The sequence below is a fragment of the Panulirus ornatus genome, chromosome 5 (genome assembly GCF_036320965.1).
Source record: "Panulirus ornatus isolate Po-2019 chromosome 5, ASM3632096v1, whole genome shotgun sequence".
Classification (NCBI taxonomy): domain Eukaryota; kingdom Metazoa; phylum Arthropoda; class Malacostraca; order Decapoda; family Palinuridae; genus Panulirus; species Panulirus ornatus.
Genome location: NC_092228.1, coordinates 47,317,249 through 47,337,931, shown reverse-complemented (window position 1 = coordinate 47,337,931; position 20,683 = coordinate 47,317,249). Strand labels below are relative to the sequence as shown.

General features: G+C 40.3%; 1 protein-coding gene across 5 annotated transcripts in view; it reads left to right on the top strand.

Annotated features, from left to right (window-relative positions):
• Window positions 1-20,683, top strand: part of Galt (Galactose-1-phosphate uridylyltransferase) — a 103,942-nt gene that overhangs the window by 74,301 nt on the left and 8,958 nt on the right. For all 5 annotated transcript variants that reach the window (XM_071662203.1, XM_071662200.1, XM_071662199.1 and 2 more), the window contains 5 exons: window positions 45-214; window positions 5,199-5,404; window positions 6,226-6,331; window positions 6,585-6,707; window positions 18,612-18,828. In XM_071662203.1, the coding sequence (XP_071518304.1) occupies window positions 107-214; window positions 5,199-5,404; window positions 6,226-6,331; window positions 6,585-6,707; window positions 18,612-18,828 (760 nt within the window). In that variant the 5' untranslated portion in view covers window positions 45-106. The remainder of the gene's footprint in view (window positions 1-44; window positions 215-5,198; window positions 5,405-6,225; window positions 6,332-6,584; window positions 6,708-18,611; window positions 18,829-20,683) is intronic.

Here is a 20,683-nt window from a genome sequence, read left to right as displayed (position 1 = left end):
TTTTATATTAATTAGTAAATGGAATGATTTCATCATTGATACAGAGCATCAGCATGTGAGGTTCAACCCTCTTCGAGGTGACTGGATACTTGTGTCACCGCACCGTATGAAGAGACCATGGGCAGGCCAGGTTGAGGAAGTAATTGAAGAAGATATTCCTGTTCATGATCCAAAAAATCCTCTTTGTCCTAGGGTTACTCGACCCAGTGGAGAGGTAGGGCTCCAATTTAGTACCTGATATGTTGTAAATAGATTTTGGATGCAACTTTTTGAATAAGATTTAGTTTAAAGTTTTTAAAAAGAAACAGCAAGTGTATGTCTATCCTTTTAGATTAAGTTTTGGATCAGTCAGGTATTGATGATTTTATGAAGACCTTGGCTTTGGAGTTTTCTCTTAAAAAAAAATCAGTGATTGTTGATTAAAATAAGGCTTTCATGCATCAGTTTTCATTTGTAGAACAAATCCTATTACTTGCTTATGTTGAAGTTATTGCATGTCTGGCAGATGGTACAGCCTCAGAAGTTAGCATAATTTGATTTGCTGTTTCAGTTACTCCACACTATTGAGAGTTGAGGGATGCAGCTTTTGCTTTCTAGCCTAGTATTTCTGATATTTTTTTTACTATTTCTATTTTAGTTGATATATATTCATATCAGTAGCTAACCATGGTTCCTATGAAATTGTACTAGGAAGAAAAGGCCTGTATTTTTGCTTGGAAGCAAGAAAATGCATCTCTAGGGCAGACTTCAAAGCAGAGCTGAGTCCATTGTTTGGACATTTGTTGATTAATTCATAGGTTTCCTCATAATGTCATCCCTTCTTGAAAAGCTGGGTTTGATTGACCTAGGAAAACATTAAAGCACTGATAACCTAATGAAGCGTGAATTGTTGAAAGACTCATATTTATATTTCATTATTATACTTAATCGCTGTTTCCTGCAGCAGCGAGGTAGCACCAGGAAACAGACAAAGAATGGCCCATCCACTTATATACCCATATATACATATACAATAAATGCCCATACACATGCATATACATACACAGACATATACATATATACACCAGTACATATTCATACTTGCTTGCCTTCATCCATTGCTGTCAGTACCCTGCCACACAGGAAACAGCATACCCTCCTTTCAGCAAGGTAGTGCCAGGAAAATACAAAAAAGACCACATTTGTTCATACTCAGTCTCTAGCTGTCATGTGTAATGCACCGAAACCACATCTCCATATCCATCTCCAGGCCCCACAGACCTTTCCATGGTTTACCTCATACGCTTCACATGCCCTAGATCAGTTCATTGACAGCATGTTGACACTGGTATACCACATTGTTCCAATTCACTCTATTCCTTCATGCCTTACACCCACCTTCATGTTCAGGCCCCGATCGCTTAGAATCTTTTGCACTCCATCCTTCCACCTCCAATTTGGTCTGCCTCTTCTCCTTGTTCCCTTCATCTCAGACATATATATATCTTCTTTGTCAATCTTTCCTCATTCATTCTCTCCATAAGTCCAGACCATTTCAACACCCTCTTCTGCTCTCAACCACACTCTTTTTAATACCACACATCTCTCTTCCTCTTTCATTACTTACTCAATCAAACCACCTCACACCACATGTTGTCCTCAAACATTTCATTTTCAATACATCCACCCTCCTGCACACAACTGTATCTATCTATCTATTTATCTGTCTATCTATCTATATTTATTTTTTTGCTTTGTCGCTGTCTCCCGCGCCTGCGAGGTAGCGCAAGGAAACAGATGAAAGAAATGGCCCAACCCATCCCCACACACCTGCACACACACACACACACACACACATGTCCACACATGCAAACATACTCACCCACACATCCCAACGTACACACATGTATACACACACAGACACACACATATACACACATGCACACAATTCACACTGTCTGCCCCTACTCACCCCCATCGCCACCCCACCACACATGGAATAACATCCCCCTCCCCCCTCAATAATGCCCGAAACCACAGCTCACTTTCCACATCCAGGCCCCACAGAACTTTCCATGGTTTTCCCCAGATGCTTCACATGCCCTGATTCAATCCATTGACAGCACGTCGACCCCGGTATACCACATCGATCCAATTCACTCTATTCCTTGCCTGCCTTTCACCCTCTTGCATGTTCAGGCCCCGATCACTCAAAATCTTTTTCACTCCATCTTTCCACTTCCAATTTGGTCTCCCACTTCTCCTCGTTCCCTCCACCTCCAACACATATATCCTCTTGGTCAATCTTTCCTCACGCATTCTCTCCATGTGCCCAAACCATTTCAAAGCACCCTCTTCTGCTCTCTCAACCACGCTCTTTTTATTTCCACACATCTCTCTTACCCATACATTACTTACTCGATCGAACCACCTCACACCACATATTGTCCTGAAACATCTCATTTCCAGCACATCCATCCTCCTGCGCGCCACTTTATCCATAGCCCACGCCTCGCAACCATACAACATTGTTGGAACCACAATTCCTTCAAACATAGCCATCTATATCATCGTATCCATCTCATCTATCTATATATATATATATATCATTTATTTTATTTATTATACTTTGTCACTGTCTCTGGCATTAGCAAGGTAGCGCAAGGAAACAGACAAAAGAATGGCCCAACCTACCCACATACACATATATATACATACACGCCCACCCACGCACATATACATTTCAGTGTATACATACATGTACATACACAGACAAACACATAATACACATGTGCATACTCATACTTGCAGCCCTCAGCCATTCCCGTCACCACCCCGCCACATATGAAATGGCACCCCTCTCCCCCGCACACTCGTGAGGTAGGGCTAGGAGAAGACAACAAAGGCCACATTTGCTCACACTCAGTCTCTAGCTGTCATGCGTAATGCACCGAAACACAGCTCCTTTTCCACATCCAGGCCCCACAAAACTTTCCATGGTTTACCCCAGACACTTTACATGCCCTGGTTCAATCCATTGACAGCACGTCAACCCCAGTATACCACCTCGTTCCAATTTATTCTATTCCTTGCATGCCTTTCACCCTTCTGCATGTTCAGGCCTCGATCGCTCAAAATCTTTTTCACTCCATCCTTCCATCTCCAATTTGGTGTCCCACTTCTTGTCCCCTCCACCTCTGACACATATATCCTCTTTGTCAATCTTTCCTCACTCATTCTCTCCATGTGACCAAACCATTTCAATACACGCTCCTCTGCTCTCTCAACCACACTCTTTTTATTACCACACATCTCTCTTACCTTTTCATTACTTAATCGATCAAACCACCTCACACCACATATTGTCCTCAAACATCTCATTTCCAACACATCCACCCTCCGCAATACAACCCTATCTATAACCCATTCCTCGCAGTCGTATAACATTGTTGGAACCACTATTCCTTCAAACATACCCATTTTTGCTTTCTGAAACAATGTTCTCACCTTCCACACATTTTTCAACGCTCCCAGAACCTTCGCCCCCTCCCCCACCCTGTAACTCACTTCTGCTTCCATGATTTCATCCGCTGTTAAATCCACTCCCAGATATCTAAAACACTTCACTTCCTCCAGTTTTTCTCCATTTAAACTTACCTCCCAATTGACTTGTCCCTCAACCCTACTGAACCTAATAACCTTGCTCTATTTCACATTTACTCTCAGCTTTCTTCTTTCACACACTTTACCAAACTCAGTCACCAGCCTCTGCAGCTTCTCACCTGAATCAGCCACCAGCACTGTATCATCAGCAAACAACAACTGACTCAGTTCCCAAGCCTTCTCCTCCACAACAGACTTAATGATACTCCCTCTTCCTAACACTCATTTGCCCTCCTTTTAAACTCTTGTACATTTCTCTTGATCTCCTGCTTCTTTCTTTTATACATCTTCCAGTCATTTGCATTCCTTTCTTGCAGGTATCGTCCAAATGCCTCTCTTCTCTCTTTCAGTAACAACTTTACTTCTTCATCCCACCTCTCTTTACCCTTTCAAATCTGCCCACCTCCCACCTTTCTCATGCCATATGCATCTTTTGCACAAGCCATTACTGCTCCCGTAAATACATCCCATTCCTCATCCACTCCCCTCATATCATTTGCTCTCACCTTTTGCTATTGTACACTCAATCTCTCCTGGTATTTCCTCACACAAGTCTCCTTCCCAAGCTCACTCACTTTCACCACTCTCTTTTCCCCAACATTCTCTCTTCTTTTTTAAAAACCTCTTCAAATCTTAATGATCGTCTCCCCAAGATAGTGATCAGAAATCCCTTAAGCTGCCCTTCTTAGCACATTTATGTCCAAAAATGTCTCTCGTATATGCCTATCAATCACCACATAATCCAGTAATGCCCTTTGAACATCTCTTCTACTCACATACGTATACTTGTGTATATCTCTATTTTTAAAATGGGTATTCCCAATCACCTGTCTTTTTTTCAGCACACAAATCCACTAGCTCTCCACCATTTCCATTCACAACTGAATATCCCATGTACACCAGTAATACACTCAACTGCCACATTACTCACCTTCGCATCACTTCTATGTCCCTCCCACCAGCTTCCTCCATGATCAGTCCAGATTGTGTTACATCCCTGGAATTCATCCCTTTCGCTTCATCCATGATCACCTCAGATGGCATTACCTCCCAGGAATATATCTCCTACGATCACCCCAGTGTGTCCCTTCCCTGGAATATGTCTCCATATGTTCCTCCATGATTACCCCAGATTGTGTCACCTCCCTGGAATATATCCCTGATAGCTTCCTCCATGATCGATCTAGATTGTGTCACTTCAATGGAATATATCCCCAAAGCTTCCTTCATGATCATCCCAGATTGCATTGCCTCCCTGGAATACATAGCTTCCTCCATGATCACCCCTGATTGTGTCACTTCAATGGAATATATCCTCATAGCTCCCTCAATGATCATCCCAGATTGTGTTAGCGCCTTGGAATATATCCCCAAAGTCTCCTCCATGATCACTTCTGATTGTGTTACTCCCTGGAATATGTTTCCCTTTTACTGTGTACATAAACATTTGCCTCACACAGCCTTTTCTTGAGATGCTTATCCTATACAAAGTGAGATAAGGGTGTATGAGATATAGACTCTTGTTTTGTATATTTACATTGAAACTGTCTCATCAGGTCAACCCAGATTATGAGGCAACATTTGTCTTCACCAACGACTTTCCAGCATTGTTGAAAGATGTGCCTTCTCCACCAGAGACTGATGACCCACTTTTCCGTGCAGGCCAAGCTCTGGGAACATGTCGAGTTATGTGTTTCCATCCTCATGCAAACATAACTCTGCCGCTAATGTCTAAGGAACAGATCAAAGCTGTGATAGATCGGTAGGTTTCAGTACTTTAGTGGATAGCTTTCTCCTGTTGTTATTTAAGTTTTTGTTGACCCAGTTGACCACATTTTTTCATTACATAGTTGATGAACTGACACAATCTTACTTAATGCAGAATATGGCTAGGCTTTAAGATTTTGATAACACTGTATCAATGATACTTCATAAGTGACGAAATGCACCCATAGACAAAGTTCCACAGAACTAGTCTTTTCATTTTGATTTAGTACTTTTGTCAAATCTTAATGCTTGTGATTTTTAAGGCTATAATTCACATAAAGTCAAAGTGTAGGGAACAAAATCTTTAATACTAAAATTTGTTTATTGGAAATAGGCAGATTTTCAGTTTTATAACATAAAGAAACCAACCATGGAACTATACTATGGAGTTTAAGTTTTAGCTGTCTGTTAACCTTTAGTTGTCCTGTTGGTGAATTTGGGTTTAAGGGTTTTCCCTCGGGACAGTTTTTCTAATGTAAAATTTACAGTTTTAGCCATATTCAAGTCAAAATCCACATATTACTGTGTCCCAGGTTCTTTAACTCTGCACAGTTTAATCAGTTACTACTATATGATACTTTGAAATACAGTGTTCTCAGTGGGTTGTAATAGATAACCAAATGTAGTGGAATGTAACATTAAGCTTTTCCCTTGAATTGTAGTTGTTTTTGATATTTTGCAGGCCAGTTATGAATGAAACTGAAATGTTTATAGTGTCTATATGTTTCTGTATGGTTCAGGAATACATGCATATTGACTGATATACAATAACAATATTGATTTAGCTTCACTGGAAGTGAATTGGATTTACTGCAGATGGATAATGGAGTTGGATGATCTGGGCAAGAAATATGTGTGGGTGCAGATCTTTGAAAATAAAGGAGCCATAATGGGTTGCTCAAATCCTCATCCTCATTGCCAGGTAATGCACTACTGCAGTCTGTGGGAGCTCCACAATTTTTCAAGAAGAAAGAATGAATTGATATTAGATTAATTCAAAACACACAAAGGGAAATGTTAGCCGAGCTTTGTGCTGACTAAAAAGTCCATTTTGTCATTTGGTAGATGATGAAATATCCTTATGAATCTAACCATTGTTTATTTCATTTGATATGTTTGTATTATACATTTCTAAAATCTTTATATTAGATTGATTATTGTAATTTCACCTATAGATTTGGGCATCTTCCTTCATGCCTAATGAGCCACAACTAAAGGATGCAAATCAAAAAAAGTACTTCTTGGAACATGGAACACCCATGCTGATGGACTATGTTGTCAGGGAGCTGGAGAAAAAGGTAGAATTCTGTCGTTGAATTTTTTTCATTGAAAGATTGATAGTGGACTTTGTTGATTAGCTGAATCTGTCTCAACCAATTTTCCAATAAGATAAGTATCATATTAAGGGAAAATTCATGATTTTAGTGTATATCAAGTTTCAGAATTAGGTACATCTGATGAGAGTAAGTCCAATGAATTGCACATTTTCTCAAAAGTCAAAGTTTTATTTTCATGCAGTTTCAAAGCTCATATAGGTTTTTGGGAGGACAAAGTTATTAGGCTGCATGGCACTATGAAAGGAGAGCCAAGAATGTGACACAAAAATTCAGAATACAAAAATTTTTTTTCATAAGAATGGATTTATCTCTTGTGTCAGTGCTGAAAGTGTTTTACGCTGTTTGAGTGGCAACACCAGATTTACCAATATCTAACTTTTTGTCAGAAATTTAAAGGTATTTATTTATTTATTCCAATTCACTCTATTCCTTGCCCACCTTTCACCCTCCTGCATGTTCAGGTCCCGATCACTCAAAATCTTTTTCACTCCATTCTTTCCACCTCCAGTTTGGTCTCCCACTTCTCCTCGTTCCCTCCACCTCTGACACATATATCCTCTTTGTCAATCTTTTCTCACTCATTCTCTCGATGTGACCAAACCATTTCAAAACACCCTCTTCTGCTCTCTCAACCGCACTCTTTTAATTACCACACATCTCTCTTACCCTATGTTTACTTACTCGATCAAACCACCTGACACCACATATTGTCCTCAAGCATCTCATTTCCAGCACATCCACCGTCCTCCGCACAACTCTATCCATAGCCCACGCCTTGCAACCATATAACATTGTTGGAACCACTGTTCCTTCAGACATACCCATTTTTGCTTTCCGAGATAATGCTTTCGACTTCCACACATTCTTCAATGCTCCCAGAATTTTTGCCCCCCTCCTCCACCCTATGATTCACTTCCGCTTCCATGGTTCCATCTGCTGCCAAATCCACTCCCAGATATCTAAAACACTTCACTTCCTCCAGTTTTTCTCCATTCAAACTTACCTCCCAATTGACTTGACCCTCAACCCTACTGTACCTAATAACCTTGCTCTTATTCACATTTACTCTCAACTTTCTTCTTTCACAAACTTTACCAAACTCAGTCACCAGCTTCTGCAGTTTGTCACATGAATCAGCCACAAGGGCTGTATCATCAGCGAACAACAACTGACTCACTTCCCAAGCTCTCTCATCCACAACAGACTGCATACTTGCCCCTCTTTCCAAAACTCTTGCATTCACCTCCCTAACAACCCCATCCATAAACAAATTAGATAAGCATGGAGACATCACACACCCCTTCCGCAAACCTACATTTACTGAGAACCAATCAATTTCCTCTCTTCCTACATGTACACATGCCTTACATCCTTGATAAAAACTTTTCACTGCTTCTAACAACTTGCCTCCCACACCATATATTCTTAATACCTTCCACAGAGCATCTCTATCAACTCTATCATATACCTTCTCCAGATCCATAAATGCTACATACAAATCCATTTGCTTTTCTAAGTATTTCTCACATACATTCTTCAAAGCAAACACCTGATCCACATATCCTCTACCACCTCTGAAACCACACTGCTCTTCCCCAATCTGATGCTCTGTACATGCTTTCACCCTCTCAATCAATACCCTCCCATATAATTTACCAGGAATACTCAACAAACTTATACCTCTGTAATTTGAGCACTCACCTTTGTCCCCTTTGCCTTTGTACAGTGGCACTATGCAAGCATTCCGCCAATCCTCAGGCACCTCACCATGAATCATACATACATTGAATAACCTTACCAACCAGTCAACAATACAGTCACCCTCTTTTTTAATAAATCCCACTGCAATACCATCCAAAGCCGCTACCTTGGTGGCTTTCATCTTCCGCAAAGCTTTTACTGCCTCTTCTCTGTTTACCAAATCATTTTACCTAACCCTCTCACTTTGCACACCACCTCGACCAAAACACCCAATATCTAACACTCTATCATCAAACACATTCAACAAACCTTCAAAATACTCATCTCCTTCTCACATTACCACTACTTGTTATCACCTCCCCATTAGCCCCCTTCACTGAAGTTCCCATTTGTTCCCTTGTCTTATGCACTTTATTTACCTCCTTCCAAAACATCTTTTTATTCTCCCTAAGATTTAATGATACTCTCTCACCCCAACTCTCATTTGCCCTCTTTTTCACCTCTTGCACCTTTCTCTTGACCTCCTCTCTCTTTCTTTTATACATCTCCCACTCGTTTGCATTATTTCCCTGCAAAAATCGTTCAAATGCCTCTCTCTTCTCTTTCACTAATAATCTTACTTCTTTATCCCACCACTCACTACCCTTTCTAATCTGCCCACCTACCACGCTTTTCATGCCACCAGCATCTTTTGCGCCAGCCATCACTGATTCCCTAAATACATCCCATTTCTCCCCCACTCCCCTTACCTCCTTTGTTCTCACCTTTTTCCATTCTGTACTCAGTCTCTCCTGGTACTTCCTCATACAAGTCTCCTTCCCAAGCTCACTTACTCTCACCACTCTCTTCACCCCAACATTCTCTCTTCTTTTCTGAAAACCTCTACAAATCTTCACCTTTGCCTCCACAAGATAATGATCAGACATCCCTCCAGTTGCACCTCTCAGCACATTAACATCCAAAAGTCTCTCTCGCGCGCCTATCAATTAACACGGTATCCAATAACGCTCTCTGGCCATCTCTCCTACTTACATACGTATATTTATGTATATCTCTCTTTTTAAACCAGGTATTCCCAATCACCAGTCCTTTTTCAGCACATAAATCTACAAGCTCTTCACCATTTCCATTTACAACATTGAACACCCCATGTATACCAGTTGTTCCCTCAACTGCCATATTACTCAACTTTGCATTCAAATCACCCATCACTATAACCCGGTCTTGTGCATCAAAACTACTAACACACTCATTCAGCTGCTCCCAAAACACTTGCCTCTCATGATCTTTCTTCTCATGCCCAGGTGCATATGCACCAATAATCACCCATCTCTCTCCATCAACTTTCAATTTTACCCATATTAATCGAGAATTTACTTTCTTACACTCTATCACATACTCCCACCACTCCTGTTTCAGGAGTAGCGCTACTCCTTCCCTTGCTCTTGTCCTCTCACTAACCCCTGACTTCACTTCCAAGACATTCCCAAACCACTCTTCCCCTTTATCCTTGAGGTTCGTTTCACTCAGAGCCAAAACATTCAGGTTCCTTTCCTCAAACATACAACCTAGCTCTTCTTTTTTCTCATCTTGGTTACATCCACACACATTTAGACACCCCAATCTGAGCCTTCGAGGAGGATGAGCACTCCCTGCATGACTCCTTCTTCTGTTTCCCCTTTTAGAAAGTTAAAATACAAGGAGGGGATGGTTTCCAGGACCCTGCTCTTGTCCCCTTTAGTCGCCTTCTACGACACGTGAGGAATGCGTGGGAAGTATTCTTTCTCTCCTATCCCCCGGGATATCCAGGAAAACATCTTAAAAGTATTTATGGTATGTTTTGTCTACTTCAGTGAGTCTGATAGCTTTACCCTGTATTCTGATTCTCTCCTAAGTTTCTCAGGGTGCGAGAGAGTGCTGCTAGGGAGGGCTGAGGCCTGGACTTTATGGATTTTATTCTTGCTAATGCCAGATGATTTTATTCAACTTTATACTTTGTTCCCTTTTCAATAAACTTTTCATTGACCTATGATGGATCTAAATATAGAGCTTGGGGATATAAAGACAATGCTAAGCATTGAGAGTGAGGATTTATGTGTGCAAATGAAGCTTGGTAAAGATGATTAAGATTATGACAATAATGGCATTGCTGTATATGCCAAATTGAAGGTGGTGGCTGTTGTTATTGTTATTGACCAATAAAACCTTAGCCATCCAAAAGTCCTGACACAGAATAAAAGGAAAGCAATATGAGATAAGAAATGAGAGTTCACAAGCTCATCCACTGATGGCTGTAGAAGCCATGAAATCAAATACGTAGTGGATAAAGAGAATTATGTCAAGAGAGATGTAATGCTTTATGTTAGAATGGGTTTGATGGCAGGTCAACTTAAGCATACTGTCACACTGCCTAGCCATGTTTCAAGATCTTTCACATCCAACAACAGTTCTGGATAACATTTTCATCAGTAATTATGATATGCAGCAGAAGAGTTTGTGTACCTGTACAGGGGTGGTGTGATTGGAAATGTTTGTCTTACTCAATAATTTCCATAGCATGCAGAGTAAAAAACGAAAAGCACTTTTGTAAGTACAAAGTACGTTTCACTTTTACATATTATGTTTGAGTTGAAAATAATTATGAGTGATCCAAAGTGCTGTTTGTACAGTAACTAGAAAACAATCTGTGCATACTTTGTGGGAACAAAATGAGATCATGGCTGATTTATTTTGGTATATGAGGGCTGTTTAGGCCAAAGGTTGTTAGCCTTGTAGTAATGTGGATGCCAAATGTTGATTCATTGTGATGTTATCTGTTGTATGTTTTCATTAACCATGTTTGTAATATTTTGAATAGTCTTATGATATATATTTAACTTCACTACTAAATAACGAAAAATATGTAAGTTTACTACTTTACAGAATCTGTGAAAGCTTGACCTTCCATTTTGGTAGTGGCCTGTATTTTCCAACAAGAAGTTACCTTCCCCTTTAAATGGTATTGTTCTGTAACTGTATTTTATCTCTTCTCAAACTGATGAGCATATGATATTGCATCAGAAGTATGTGCTACTATTGTGTTGTTTTGCGTAAATACCCAAATATGAACACATGAATTGGTTATCTTTTTTATGTGGTTAGTATTTTGTGTAAGGACCTCCTGCTGCTATGATGGCATTAAACCTGCAAGGCATGGATGCCAACGGCATGATGTTAGATTGCATTCCTGACTGCTTCTTATATGCTCCCATGCCTGTAATGTCGTACTGACAGCAGCGTCATGGATCAGGTGATGTCCCATATCTGGCTTTTGTTGCATCATAGCTGCCCATACATTCATGATGAGGTTGAGATCTGGGGATCTGGTTGTTTGTGGATGGGGCTGTTATCCTGCATGAAACAGAAAGGTATTTCTGCAGGAAAAAGCACTGTCTCAACAGATGGTAGAAGAACCTCCTTTGATATGTCAGTACACTTCTGGCTAGTGAACCTATCCTTGCCAACATCAGCCAGTTGACCCACGCCTTCTGTGTTCATCCATCCAAAAAACAGCACTGGCCCTTCCACCAAATGCCTTACCTCATATCTGATAGCATTTTAGAAGTATGATATTTCATAAAATGATATTATGATATATTAGAATATACCAATAGTATCCCCAGGGAGAGGGGAGAAAGAATACTTCCCATATATTACCGCATATGATAGAGTTAATAGATATTCTATGTGGAAGGTATTAAGAATATATGGTGTGGGAGGCAAGTTGCTAGAAGCAGTGAAAAGTTTTTATCGAGGATGTAAGGCATGTGTACGAGTAGGAAGAGAGGAAAGTGATTGGTTCTCAGTGAATGTCGGTTTGTGGCAGGGTTGTGTGATGTCTCCATGGTTGTATAATTTGTTTATGGATGGGATTGTTAGGGAGGTGAATGCAAGAGTTTTGGAGAGATGGGCAAGTATGCAGTCTGTTGTGGATGAGAGGGCTGATGATACAGCACTGGCGGCTGATTCATGCGAGAAACTGCAGAAGCTGGTGACTAAGTTTGCTAAAATGTGTGAAAGAAGAAAGCTAAGAGTAAATGTGAATAAGAGCAAGGTTATTAGGTGCAGTAGGGTTGAGGGACAAGTCAATTGGGAGGTAAGTTTGAATGGAGAAAAACTGGAAGAAGTGAAGTATTTTAGATATCTGGGAGTGGATTTGGCAGAGGATGGAACCATGGAAGCAGAAGGGAGTCACAGGGTGGGGGAGGGGTGAAAGTTCTGGGAGCATTGAAAAATGTGTGGAAGGCAAGAACATTATCTCGGAAAGCAAAAATGGGTATGTTTGAAGGAATAGTGGTTCCAACAATGTTATATGGTTGCGAGGCATGGGCTATTGATAGGGTTGTTCAGAGGAGGGTGTATTTGTTAGAAATGAGATGTTTAAGGACAATATGTGGTGTGAGGTGGTTTGATCGAGTAAGTAATGAAAGGGTAAGAGAGATGTGTGGTAATAAAAAGAGTGTGGTTGAGAGAGCAGAAAATGGTGTTTTGAAATGGTTTGGTCACATGGGAAGAATGAGTGAGGAAAGATTGTCAAAGAGGATATATGTGTCAGAGGTGGAGGGAACAAAGAGAAGTGGGAGACCAAATTGGAGGTGGAAAGATGGAGTGAAAATGATTTTGAGTGATCGGGGTCTGAACATGCATGAGGGTGAAAGACGTGCAAGGAATAGAGTGAATTGGAACGATGTGGTATACTGGGGTCGACGTGCTGTCATTGGATTTTACCAGGGCATGTGAAGCATCTAGGGTAAACCATGGAAAGTGGGGCCTGGATGTGGAAAGGGAGCTGTGATTTCAGTGCATTATACATGACAGCTAGAGACTGTGAACGAATGTGGCCTTTTTTGCCTTTCATAGCGCGTGCATGTGGGGGAGGTGGTTGTCATTTCATGTGTGACGAGGTGGCAATGGGAATGAATAAAGGCAGCAAGTATGAATTATGTACATGTGTACATATGTATGTGTCTGTGTATGTACATATATGTATATGTTCAAATGTATGGTATGTATATGTGCGTGTGTGGACGTGTATGTATATACGTATGTATGTGGGTGGGTTTGGCCATTCTTTCGTTTGTTTCCATGCGCTACCTCACTAATGCAGGAGACAGCGACAGAGTATAATGAAAACATAAAAAAATATTCCCACATGTCGTAGAAGGCAACTAAAGGGGGCAGGAGTTGGGGGCTGGTAACCCTCCCCTCCTTATATTTCAATTTCTTAAAAGGGAACCAGAAGTAGGAGTCAAGTGGGGAGTGCTCATCCTCCTCGAAGGTTCAGACTGGGGTGACTGAATGTGTGTGGATATAACCAAGATGAGAAGAAAGGAGAGGTTGGTAGTATGTTTGAGGGAAGAAGCCTGGATTTTCTGGCTCTGAGTGAAACAAAGCTCAAGGGTAAAGAGGAAGAATGGTATGGAAAAGTCTTGGGAGTAAAGTCAGGTGTTGGTGAGAGGACAAGAGTTAAAGGAGTAGCACTACTCCTGAAGCAGGAGTTGTTGGAGTGTGTGATGGAGTGTAAGAAAGTAAATTCTAGATTGATGTGGATGAAACTGAAAGTGGATGGAGAGAAATGTTTGATTATTGGTATTTATGCACCTGGTCATGAGAAGAAAGATCAGGAGAGGCATGTGTTTTGGGAGCAACTGAGTGAGTGAGTCACGAGCATTGTTATACGAGACCGGGTATTAGTGATGGGTGATTTAAATGCGAAGGTGAGTAATGTGGCAGTTGAGGGTGTAATTGGTGTATGTGGGGTATTCAGTGTTGTGAATGGAAATGGTGAAGAGCATGTGGATTTGTGTGCTGAAAAAAGACTTATGATTGGGAATACCTGGTTTAAAATGAGAGATATGCATAACTATACGTATATGAGTAGGAGAGATGGTCAGAGGGCATTATTGCATAATGTGTTAATTGATAGGTGTGTAAAAGAGAGACTTGGATTTTAATGTGCTGAGAGGGGCAGCTGGAGGGATGTCTGATCACTATCTTGTGGAGGCAAAGGTGAAGATTTGTAGAGATTTTTACAAAAGAAGAGAGAATGTTTAGAAGAGAGTGGTGAGAGTAAGTGAGCTTGGAAAGGAGACTTGTGTGAGGATTTACTAGGAGAGATTGAGTGTACAATGGCAAAAGGTGAGAGCAAGTGACATGAGAGGAGTCGGTGAGGAATGGGAAGCAGTGATGGCATGTGCAAAAGATGCATGTGGCATGAAAAAGGTGGGAGGTAGGCAGATTAGAAAGGGTAGTGAGTGGTGGGATAAAGAAATAAAGTTGTTAGTGAAAGAGAAAAGAGAAGTATTTGGATGATGCTTACATGGAAGGAGTGCAAATGTATGGGAGATGTATAAAGAAAGTGGGAGGAGGTCAAGAGGAAGGTGCAAGGGTTGAAAAAGTGGGCAAATGTGAGTTGGGGTGAGAGAGTATCATTAAACTTTAAGGAGAATAAAAAGATGTTTTAGAATGAAGTAAATTACCTGCATAAGACAAGAGAACAAATGGGAACATTGGTGAAGGGGCAAGAGGGAAGTAATAACAGGTAGTGATGAAGTGAGGAGGAGATGGAGTGAGTATTTTGAAGGTTTGTTGAATGTTTGATGATAGATTGGCAGATGTATGGTGTTTCGGTTAGGGTAGTATGCGAAGGGAGAGGGTCAGGAAAAATGGTTTGGTTAAGAGAAAAGAGGTAGTGAAAGCTTTGCAGAAGATGAAATCCAGTAAGGCAGCAGGTTTGGATGGTATTGCAGTACAATTTATTAAGAAAGGGGGTGACTGTGTTGTTGATTGTTTGGTAAGAGTATGCAATGTGTGTATGGAACATAGCGAAGTGTCTGAGGATTGGTTTGATGTTCAAACTATTGAGGCATAAGTTTGTTGAGTATTCCTGGGAAATTATATGGGAGGGTATTGATTGAGAGGGTGAAGGCATGTACTGAGCATCAGATTGGGGAAGAGCAGTGTGGTTTCAGAAGTGGTAGAGGATGTGTTGATCAGGTGTTTGCCTTGAAGAATGTGTGTGAGAAATACTAAGAAAAAGAGATGGATTTGTATGTAGCATTTATGGATCTGGAGGTAAATTGCTAGAAGCAGTGGAAAGTTTTTGCTAAGGATGTAAGGCATGTGTATGAGTAGGAAGAGAGGAAAGTGATTGGTTCACAATAAATGTTGGTCTGTGGCAGGGATGTGTGATGTCCTTATGGTTGTTTAATTTGTTTATGGATGGGGTGGTTAGGGAGGTAAATGCAAGAGTTTTGGAGAGAGGGGCAAGTATGCAGTCTGTTGGGGATGAGAGGGCTTGGGAAGTGAGTCAGTTGTTGTTCTCCAATGATGCAGTTCTAGTGGCTGATCTGAGTGAGAAACTGCAGAAGTTGGTGACTGGGTTTTGAAAAGTGTGTGAAAGGAGAAAGTTGATAGTAAATGTGAATAAGAGCATGGTTATCAGGTTCATTAGGGTGGAGGGACAAATTAATTGGAATGTAAGTTTGAATGGAGAAAAATTGGAGGAAATGAAGTGTTTTAGATATGTGGGAGTGGATTTAGCAGCAGATGGAACCATGGAAGCAGAAGTGAGTCACAGGATGGGGGAGGGAGCCAAGGTTCTGGGAGCGATGAAGAATATGTGGAAGGAGAGAATGTTATCTTGGAGAGCAAAAATGGGTATGTTGGAAGGAATAGTAGTTCTAAGTGTTGTATGACTGTGAGGCATGGACTGTAGATAGGGTTGTATGGAGGAGGATGGATGTGTTGGAAATGAAATGTTTAAGGACAATATGTGGCATGAGGTGGTTTAATCAAGTAAGTAATGAAAGGGTAAGAGAGATATGTGGAAATAAAAAGAGTGTGGTTGAGAGAGCATTAGAGGATGTGTTGAAATGGTTTGGACATATGGAGGAAAGATTGACAAAGAGGATATATGTGTCAGAGCTAGAGGGAACAAGAAGTGGAAGACCAAATTGGAGTGGACAGATGGAGTGAAAAAGATTTTGAATGATCAGGGTCTGAACGCACAGGAGTGTGAGAGGTGTGCAAGGAAAAGAGTGAACTGGAATGTTGTGGCATACCATGGTCGACGTGCTGTCAATGAACTGAACCAGGTAATGTGAAGTGTCTGGGTAAACCATGGAAAGAACTGTGAGGCCTGGATGTGGAGAGGGAGTTGTGGTTTTGGTGCATTACACATGACAGCTAGAGAGTTTCCCCCTATATTCCTTCCTTGTGATCCAGCTTCTTAATCAGCTTCCTTTACAATAAAGTGTTACATGTCTTCTGGCAGTCAAGATACAAACAGTGCTCCCACCCTTTCCTTTTGCCTAAGACAGAGCTCCTTTTCTTACAAAAATTTGAGAGGTTCCCTAAAACTGTTGCCTTTCACTCAGGTAATTCCTTTTCTGTAGAAAGTCATCCATGTGCTCTCTTATTAGTATTTCAGCACCTTATTGAACACACTTATCAGGGAGCCTGGTGTGTAGCTCAGCACCTCTTCCCAGCCTCTTTTCGTATAGATATGTATGATGTCTGCCTGTTTGCCACTCCTTTGGCACTTTTTCTTTCTCTGGCAACATCTTTACCTGTATTTCAGGACATTTGTTTAGTTCATCTGCACACATCCTCATCATATATGGTGATATTTCTTGATGACTATGAGCTTTGTATGGGTCAAGCCCTCTAGCATTCTGGTATTTATCATCATCAAAGATACTCTGCAGAATCCTAATGTACCTGGCATTGATATGAAAAGGCTCAAAAAAGCTTATTAAATGTTTCAGAAAAAATACTGTAGTTTCATATTGTATCATACTGTGCTTTATCTGGATAAAAAGATTACAACATGATTTCAAAATGTACTTAAATCAGAAAATTTCCATAGTGTGCTGTAAGTTTTGATAGTATCGTATGGAACTGCTAGCCTGGCCTTTGAGGGAGAGAATCACTCTTGTGTGACAGGATTACCTTTAAAATAACTGTTCTTGCCATGCTGTTCTCTTGGTTAATATTATTTTTAAACTTCCTCCTCCATGTTGATGTGCTTTCAAAACTTGGAAGACAAGCTAACCCTGGAGAGAAAGTTGTTTTGAAAAATAGAAAAATGCATTTTTTTAAGGAATTGTTTTGTGAGCACTTTTCTAAGTTGCTCCTGCCCAACATTTCCCTTAACTGTCAAGAATAACTAATAGGGTGACGTCTGTTTTCCAAGAAATATGTGGCTGTCAGTGTGAGTGGTATGTTAGACAGTGGGATGATGACTTGATTGCTGAATGAAAATTACTCATTCGCAGTATGATGAAACAAGATCAAGCTGTAGGTTGTAAATTGTTAATAGCTAAATAGCTAGGGATGAGAGACAATAACCTCATCAGAAGATGGAAGGGTTTAGAGGATTCTAACTCCCAGAGATCTTAAAGATTCACTAAAAGTTCCTGGAATGTCACTTGGGAGAGAAACAGGTTTTCATTCTTCAGAACTCCCCCATTTATTGCAAGGAATAGAGTGAATTGGAATGATGTGGTATACTGGGGTCGACATGCTGTTAGTGGATTGAACCAGGTCATGTGAAGCGTCGGGTTAAACCAAGGAAAGTTTTGTGGGGCCTGGATGTGGAATGGGAGCTGTGGTTTCGATGCATTACACATGACAGCTAGAGACTGAGTGTGAACGAATGTGGCCTTTGTGGTCTTTTCCTGGCGCTACCTAGTGTAGGGGGGTTCATGTGTGGAGTGGTGGCAACGGGAATGGGTGGGGCATCAAGTATGAGTGTGTACATGTGTATATATGTATATGTCTGTGTATGTATATGTATGTATATGTTGAAATGTATTGGTATGTATACGTGCATGTGTGGGCATTTATGTATATACATGTGTATGTGGGTGGGTTGGGCCATTCTTTCGTCTGTTTCTTTGCGCTGCCTTGCAAACACGGGAGCCACTGAATAATTATGATAGAAATAGAAGTTTGGAAATAGGTTTTTTATATTTTTTATATTAAAAGAAACTGAGAGTTAATCTTTACTTAGGGAGCTCGCATAGAAAAGAGGTTAAAGAGTGAACTCTTCAGTAATTCAACTTAGTGTGAAACATAAAAGAGTAGGTGGCTAGTAAGAAAATAGTTTTCTCCACTTTACAGGAGCGATTGGTTCTACTGAATGATCATTGGGTTGTAGTTGTTCCCTACTGGGCAGTCTGGCCTTATGAAACCATGGTACTTCCCCGCCGTCATGTGACTCGCATGACAGAGCTGTCCAGTACTGAGAAAGATTCACTAGCAGACATCATCAAGAGGCTAACAACAATTTATGATAATCTCTTCAATTGCTCCTTCCCATACTCTATGGGATGGCATGGTAAGTATGAGAGAGGATTGTTCACCACATGTATGTAATGTAGTTATGATGAAATGATTTGAAAGGGAACATTATGACATGAAATTATAATCACTTTGAATCGTGATTATTTCAGATAGACTCAAGAATAGTTAGATAGATTTACACTAGGATTAGTCAAGTTACATTTTAGTACATTTACAGGGTATCAAGTTTACTCCAGGGATTTGGAGATTTGGGCATCCCTACTTTTAACCAGTCTGAAGGTTTAGGGACACCACTTTTAAAAAATTATATTCCTGCTCAGGATGTTATGTACTTGTTCCTTCCTAATGATATGAGAACAGAGTTTAGGATGGCAGAAAGATTGGTAGTTATTTTGATTGGATGATAGAAAGATAAATAGTTATTTTGATTGCATGATACAAAGAGTTATTTTGATTGGAAACTATTATACAGCAAATGTTAGTAGAGAATAGAATGCATTCTTCAAATCATCATTTTCCACATAATGGTATGATCTATTGCATATCTCATGACAGTCATTGATATTCCATTGGTCTTCCTCGTATAACACTCATAAATGTGAGTGTCTCAGTATGTAAACAAATCTCTGAAAATTCATGAAAAATCCATAAATGGGTCTCTAGGTGCACTTCGTAATTTGAAAGTATACACCTACCTTTTGCAGAGATTGGATTGTTAAAACTGTAGGTAAAAAGAGATGCTGTTAATAGTTTGAGAAAAACAAGGGAATGAATGAGCACATCAGTGAAGGGGCCATTAGGGAAGTGTTAACAGGCAGAGATGAAATGGAGATGAAACAAGCACTTTGAAGGATTGTTTAATGTGTCTGGTGATAAGGTTATAGATGTAGGGTGTTTGGATCAGGGAGGAATATGAAGTGAAAGAGTCATGGAAAGTACTTTGGTGAAGAGAGAATTAGTGAAAGACTTGCCAAAGATGAAATATGGCAAGGTGGCTAGAGTGGATGGTATTGCAGATGAAACACTGAAGAAAGGGTGCGACTATGTTGTTGATGGGTTAGATAATATATTAAATATATGTTTAGATCATGGAGAGGTGTGTGAGGATTGGCTGAATGTTTGCATAGTGCCATTGTAAAAGTGCAAGGGAGACAGAGGTGAGTGTTGGAATTACAGAGATATAAGTTTTGGAGTGAATTTGTTAAGTTGTATGGGAGAGTAGTGATTGAGAGGTTGGTTGTATGAACAGATCATCAAATTAGGGAAGAACAATATGGTTTTAGTAGTGTAATAGGATGTGTGGATCAGGTGCCTATTTTGAAGAATATGTAAGACATATTTAGAAAAACAGAGAGGGAGACTGAATTGTAAATGGAAGGATGGAGTGAATAAGATCTGGAGTGCTTGGGGCCTGAACAAAGGAGGGTGAAAGGCCTTTGTGGGATAGATTGAGTTGTAGTGATGTATTATACAGGGGGCAATGTGCTGTCATATGAAGAACCAGGGAAAAATCACAGAAATGTTTGTTGGGTCTGATTGTGGATAGCAAGCTGTAGTTTTGGTGAATTACACATGGCAAATGAGGCCTTTTCTTCATTTTTTCCTGGTGCTACCCTGCTAATGTGGAAAACAGCAAGCAAATATAAAAGAAACATACATGGATCTGGAGAAAGCATATGATAGTATTGATAGAAATGTTCTGTTAAAGGTGTTATGAGTATATGGTGTGGAAGGAAAGCTATTAGAATCAGTGAGTTGTTTTTATCAAAAGAGTAAAGCATGTGTGTAAGTTGGTGTAGAGGAGAATGAGTGGTTCCAGTTGAAATTGGGTCTGTAGCAGTGGTGTTTGATGTTACTATGGCTGTCTTGTTTATTTATGAATGGTTTGG